This window comes from Trichoplusia ni, unplaced genomic scaffold, assembly GCF_003590095.1.
Source record: "Trichoplusia ni isolate ovarian cell line Hi5 unplaced genomic scaffold, tn1 tig00001698, whole genome shotgun sequence".
In the NCBI taxonomy this organism is placed as follows: domain Eukaryota; kingdom Metazoa; phylum Arthropoda; class Insecta; order Lepidoptera; family Noctuidae; genus Trichoplusia; species Trichoplusia ni.
In genome coordinates, this window is record NW_020800144.1 from 1 (window position 1) to 5,988 (window position 5,988).

The 5,988-nt window shown below is 63.6% G+C and overlaps 1 protein-coding gene across 1 annotated transcript; it reads right to left on the reverse strand.

Moving 5' to 3' along the window:
* Window positions 1-1,686: 1,686 nt before the first annotated feature.
* LOC113507339 (KH domain-containing protein 3-like) lies at window positions 1,687-3,312 on the reverse strand. Its single transcript, XM_026890201.1, has 2 exons — window positions 3,009-3,312; window positions 1,687-2,936 (listed from the first exon to the last, which is right to left on the reverse strand). The coding sequence occupies exons 1-2, from the start codon at window positions 3,310-3,312 to the stop codon at window positions 1,687-1,689; spliced, it is 1,554 nt and encodes a 517-aa protein (XP_026746002.1).
* Window positions 3,313-5,988: the final 2,676 nt, after the last annotated feature.

Here is a 5,988-nt window from a genome sequence, read left to right on the forward strand (position 1 = left end):
GGAGTTGAGCAGACCCCGGAATCGACTTTCAAGGGGCCCCAGTGCCAGCGCAAGAGCGCGCGCCGGCACTCCGTCGGGGCCCGGGGCGGTCTTTTTAGGGCGAAGGCGAGCGATGGACGCCTCCAGTTCCCCCTCCGTGATCACCTCCAGTGGCTCCGGCGCCTGAGGCGCGACCACCACTGGAGGGAGGATGTCTGTCCGGGTGGAAACAAGGACGAACGACGACGTGGAGCAGCTGGGCCTCCATGGTCTCCGTGATCGGGGGCCCGGCGGCGCGGAGCTTGTTCCGCGCCATGAGGTACGGGCGCCCCCACGGATCCCTGCTGAGGTCCTCCAGCATCTCCTGCCTTGCTCCTTCCTTGGCCTGTAAAATGGCCAGGCGGAGATTGCTCCTCGTCGTACGGTAGGCCTCATACAGCGAGGCCTCCCTCGTCTCGTCCCTGTCCGGTCTTCGGGCGTGCCTGGAGCGGTAGCGGGTGTGGCCCGCTTTGCTCCCAAGCACGCCTCTCGGAGAGCTGCGATCTCGGGCGACCACCAGTAAACTGACCGGCGGTTCGGCCGCCCGCGGACGCGAGGCATCGCGGTGTCGCACACTAAAGTTATGGTGCGACGGAAGCGCTCTGCCTCGTCGTCGATTGAGCGGCCTGAGACCGCCGGCGTGGACCAGTCGGCCACAATGGCCGCCTCGATCAGCAGCTCTCTGTCCATCCTTTGTAGGGCCCATCGTGGGCTTCCCGAGTCCGGTGTAAAGCGCCGGATCCCGGGTCCCCCAGGAGTGGAAACGCTGAATCGAATGTATCGGTGATCCGATAGCGTCTCCACCTCCTCGACGCGCCAATCGCGAACGCGCTCCGCAATAGACGGAGCGCAAAACGACACGTCGACGATGGACCCTCCGTTCTGCCGTACGCAGGTGTGGACCCTGCCCCTATTCAGCAGGGCAAGGTCCAATCCAAGGGCCCACTCCTCCAATAGTTCCCCGCGCCGGTCGGTTGCCGGTTCCCCCCACGCCGTGCTCTTAGCGTTGAGGTCACCGAGCACGATGACCGGGCGAGGCGACAGCGTCCGAACAAGGGCCTCGAGCTCGGCCAAAAACGACTCGAACTCAGCCAGACCCCTGTTCGGCGAGAAGTAGGCCCCCACGACTGCGTACGGCCCCCAGACGACGACGACATATCCGAGCCCCTGCGTACAATATGCAGGGGCGGGAGTCGCGCCCAAGGCGCTTATGATGGCGACGGAGCCGTCGAGGTCCCCGCCCAATTGGGCGAGAGGCAACATAATATGGCTCCGCCGCCACTGCAATATCGATGCCCCACTGCGCCAGCGACTGAAGGAAAAGATCCTGTGCGCCGGCGCAGTGGTTCAGGTTCCCCTGGAGGAGGAAGTGTGGACGGACGTTATCCATTACTGGTCGTCCATCCGTTCCTCCTCACAGGGGCGCGCCTGTGATGTGACCGCATTGGGCACTTTCCCCAATGCGGCCATTTGCTTTCTTATAAGGGCCGGGGGAGCACATCCCCGGCTGCCCATTTGGTGGGCGGCACCGCGGCCGAGCTCGGCACATATGGCGCACCTGGCCGGCTCTCTTGCACTCCGCCGCCTTGTGCCCGGGCATCGCGCAGCGGTAACATAACCCGCTGCGGTCCGCAGGGCACATGCACACCGGCCTTGTGTGGCCGAGTGCTAGGCAGCGGTAGCACTTAAGTGGTCGTGCCTCCAGCTGCACGACCGTTGCCGAGCTCCACCCACCAGGAACTTTTGTGTCTTGGTGGTAACCAGCCGCGGCACCGCCTCCAATGGGCATTTCAGCACGGCGCTGAATTTTTGACCGGGCTTGGCCTCAGGTCCCCACTTAATGTTGTCGGCGCGCACTGGACTCTGGCGCGCGGCGACGTCACGGATCTCCTCCTTGGTGACGGAGTCATCCAGGTTTGACACCCGGAGCTCCGCACACCTGACGGGTCTGGTGACCCTGACGTCACCGTCGTAGATGGCCTCGAGTTTCTTGGCCATCTCGTCAGCCGCCTCCCGACCGACATTCTTCGGGAGCTGAAGCACCCGAGCCCCGGTCTGCGCCTTCCTTATGCGGATGGGGTCCACCGCCATGTCGATCCCCATCGCATTAAGGTCGACCCCAGCCCTCGCCTTGGTGAGCACCGTGGCGTATGTGAGGCCTTCCCTCTCCGCCTCTGGTGTTATGGTTAACACCACGGCGGCGGTGCGGGCGAGGCGTCTCTGGCGCTGCGCACGCTTGCGCCGTTGCTTGCCAGAGACAGCCTTCGGCCCCCCCTTCTTCTTTTGAGGAGGGGCTTCCTTCCTCCTCTCGGGCTGAGCCTTGGGGCGCTCCGGCGCCTTCGGCTTCGGCGGTTTCTTTTTCTTGGAGACCGTGGTCCACCCTTCGTCCACGGCCTCGGATGTGCTCGCAACCGGCGCCTCTTCCGGCGCCGGAACCAGAGCCGGCGCCGGTTGCGCGACCGTCTTAGCCTTCCCCTTCGCCGGTTTAGGATCCGGCGTTGGGGTTGGCTTCGGCGCCAGTCGCTGCACCGGTCTCGGCGCCGGCTTCGGCGCCGTCTTTGGCGCCGTCTTTGACGCCGGCTTCGGGGCCGGGGCCGCCTTTAGCACCTGGTTATAGGCGGGTTTGGGGCCACGGCCCGTCGCCTCCGCCTCCGGGCGCCTTCCGTCCGCCGCCAAGGCGGCGCAGAATCGGCTCTGGCGGGAGCCTGCTGTTAGCCCCGCCAGTTTGGCGTCCATCATGGTCCCTACGGACACCATGATGGCGCGCTGCATAGCTTCGAAGTCGAGGGCTGCTGGGGCCGTCCGCTTTTCGACGGACTGAATCTTGCCCCGCAGCTCCTCGAGCTCCCGGCTTAGCCTGGCGTTTTCCGCCAGCAGCCCCTCCGTCCGGTGGACTTTGTCAGGGCGCGGACACCGCCCTGAATATTTTCCACCGCGTCCTTAAGCCTTTTGATTAGGCAACCCTTTATATTTTTGGAGGTACGTGCTACCTCCAGGATTGCCATAAGGCTGTCGTCGATGGATTCCTTCGCCGATGAGGGGTCGAGCGGCTGCAGTCCGGAACTCATCAGGTCCCGGACCGCCGCCCTGGCATCCCTCCTCTGCCGTTCCTCTTCCACCTTGTCGTCGAGCGTATCGGACGACTGCGCCGACTCCGCGGCGAGCCTCCGATACCCTCCTCTGCCTATGCAGGCCGACGTATCGCCCGTGGGTGACGCAACCGCGGGACCGTGTTGACGAGGCTATGGACGCCTCGCTCTCACAGTCTGAAGCGGCGTACGCCCCCACAGACATCCTGTCCGCGAAGCATCCCGTCTGGGACGCTTCCGTCCGACCTCCCCGAGGAGCTGTCGCGTGAGTGACAAGTCGGCTCCCACTCCCTCCTGGGGCGAGGCGATGCGCTCGAGCACCACCCGAGGCGACCTCGCCACCAAATCATCAGCTAGACTCAGTCTACTGCTAGACCGAGTCGCCCTCCTTCCTTCGACCTCCTCTCATCTTTTGGGTTTTGAAATTATCCATGTAATCCCACGAGTATGGGGGATAGGGTCGTCGTCCCCGGCCAGTGCCCCCTGTAGCCGGGGAAGGTCTAGGAGTAACCCTCCGAGGTGCGACATGTACCCCGTCGGGGGTTAACGCTCGTGACTGGTCTCCCACCAGCCATTCATCCCCTCGCCGCGTTATCCAATAGCTTGGATTGGGGGTTTTTTATAGAGGTTTTCCGTCCTCGCGGTCCAACCGGTAAAGGTCAGACCCCCGTTCCTGCGTAAGTCCACCCCTGACCTCGCTGCAGGTTTACGGTCTGGCCGACGGTGGCCTTTACAAGACCGCGTCCGGAGGCAGTGCAAGTGCACACCGGACCCGTCGCCCATCTCCGACTCCCCGCCCGCCGCCGCTACCCGGAATAAGCCCAGGACGCCGACGGGCTGCGACATCCAGCAAGCTGTGAACACTCACTGGACTCGCCCTACACCACGCCCGCTGCCGCTACTCGGAGTACGTCCGAGACGCCAGCGAACGCCCACCACGCGAAGGCCGAACAACAACGACCCCCGCCAGTCTAACCCACAGGCTGTGGGAAGACATCCCCGCCCGCCGCCGCTACCCGGAATGAGTCCAGGACGCCGGCGGGCTGCGGAGTCCAGCAAGCAGTTGACACTCACTGGACTCGCCCTCCTCCCGACCTTCGGCCAACAAACAATGGCCGAAGTCCCCCTTCGCTCGAGCTCCACCGAACCACCCCTCGCTTGAGGAGGGCGAGAGCGAGCGTGTCCGGCCAGCAGTTGACACTGGCCGGACCGGCAGAAATTCGCCACGCACAACAATTGCCCCAAGTCGCGAGACGATTGTTATGCGTGCCCAGGGTGCACCGGCCCAACGACTGCTCTTCCCCCCGGACGTATCCGTAAGGGACCAGCAGCCGCCAGGCACACGAGGAGGTTTTCTGCCCTGCACCCCTCCCTGCACCCCAACCTAACCTAACCTAACCTAACCTAACCTAACCTAACCTAACCTAACCTAACCTAACCTAACCTGGGTAGTGAGGTGTTTGCCTACCCCGTGCACCGCCTCAGAGGCGCGCGCCGACACTCGCTCGCGCCTCCGCCTCGGGTCCATGGAATAGGGGGCGGGGGGCTTCCCCGAGTCCCGCGCCCCTGGACCCATTCATGGGGGGCTGGAAGAGGGCGTTGTCCGCCCTCCTCCTACGCCCGGTGCGCTTTCTGCGGCCGGGGAAGGGAGTCGAGATCTCCCTCTCCCGCTCCGCAGCTTCCTTCTGCGACATCACGTCCTCGCAGAAGGACACCACCGCGTCCCACGACTCTGCGCTACCGACCATCTTCCGCACTACGGCCGGCAGCGACAGATCGCCTCCTACTTCGTTTGTGAGGACACGGCGCTGCTCCTCCCAAGCCGCACACTCGGCGAGAGTGTGTTGCGCCGTGTCCTCCCCGCAATGGACGCAGTGGTGGCACCGAGCGTCCGGCTCCCTGTTTATGCGACACAGGTACTTGCCGAAGCAACCGTGCCCCGACAGCACCTGCGTCACCCTGAACGACAGGGAGCCGTGCCTTCTCCCGAGCCAGTCGTCGAGCACTGGCCGGATCGCCTCGACGGTTGCGAGGCCGGCGGCAGGGCGCAGAAGCCTTTGCCGCCATTCCGCCACCAAGACCTGACGGAGCTCAGCTCGGCGCAGTGCGATCTGTCGCTGCGCCGGCCTCGAGCCCCGTGCCCGCTCTTCCTCGCGCCATCGGTACAACGACGCGAGTACTTTCGCCTCCAGGTCCCAGGGCGGGGATCCGGCCAGTACGCAAGCCGCCTCGTAGGAGATCGTGCGGTACCCGCGGACGACTCTGACGGCCATCGCCCTCTGCGGTTTACGCAGAATGGCGAATGTGCCGGCCGTCAGGTCCATCGCCCACACAGGGGCCCCATACAGGGCCATGGACCGCACGATTCCCACGTACAACCGCCTACAGGCGGTGCTCGGGCCCCCCATGTTGGGAAGCAGCGTTGAAAGCGCGCCCGCCGCGCCCATCAGCTTGGGCGCCAGGCGCCGGAAGTGAAACCTAACCTAACCTAACCTAACCTAACCTAACCTAACCCAGTCGCGCGCCAACCGCCAGAGCGTAAACAAACGAACTAAGTCGCTCCGCGTTCGAAAAATCTAAGTGTTGGTGTTTTTGTTACGGATTTCAGTGAAAGTGGTGTCAAAAGAAGCGCGTTGTGACAAGGAACCCAATTGTGAAAACCGCGAAACCCGGAGACGTCCCGTTCAAGCACAATCACGAAAAAACGGGAATAATCACGTGCCAAAAACACAAAGTCGCGTGCGCCGCCGAATTTTGAGTGGCACGGTATACTTTTTATAACACGGATTGGAAGGCCTACCACCCATACACCTTCCACCAAAATTCCAGATTTTTCCCGTCAAAATTGACGAAGTTAACAAGGAATAAGGGTTTCTAACCT

Bases quoted from the DNA above. Each gene is read 5' to 3' on its own strand.
- LOC113507339 (XM_026890201.1), bottom strand. From the start codon at position 3,312: ATGTCTGTGGGGGCGTACGCCGCTTCAGACTGTGAGAGCGAGGCGTCC. The intron at 2,937-3,008 runs GTAGCACGTACC...GAAAATATTCAG, and splicing joins GCCTTATGGCAATCCTGGAG to GGCGGTGTCCGCGCCCTGAC.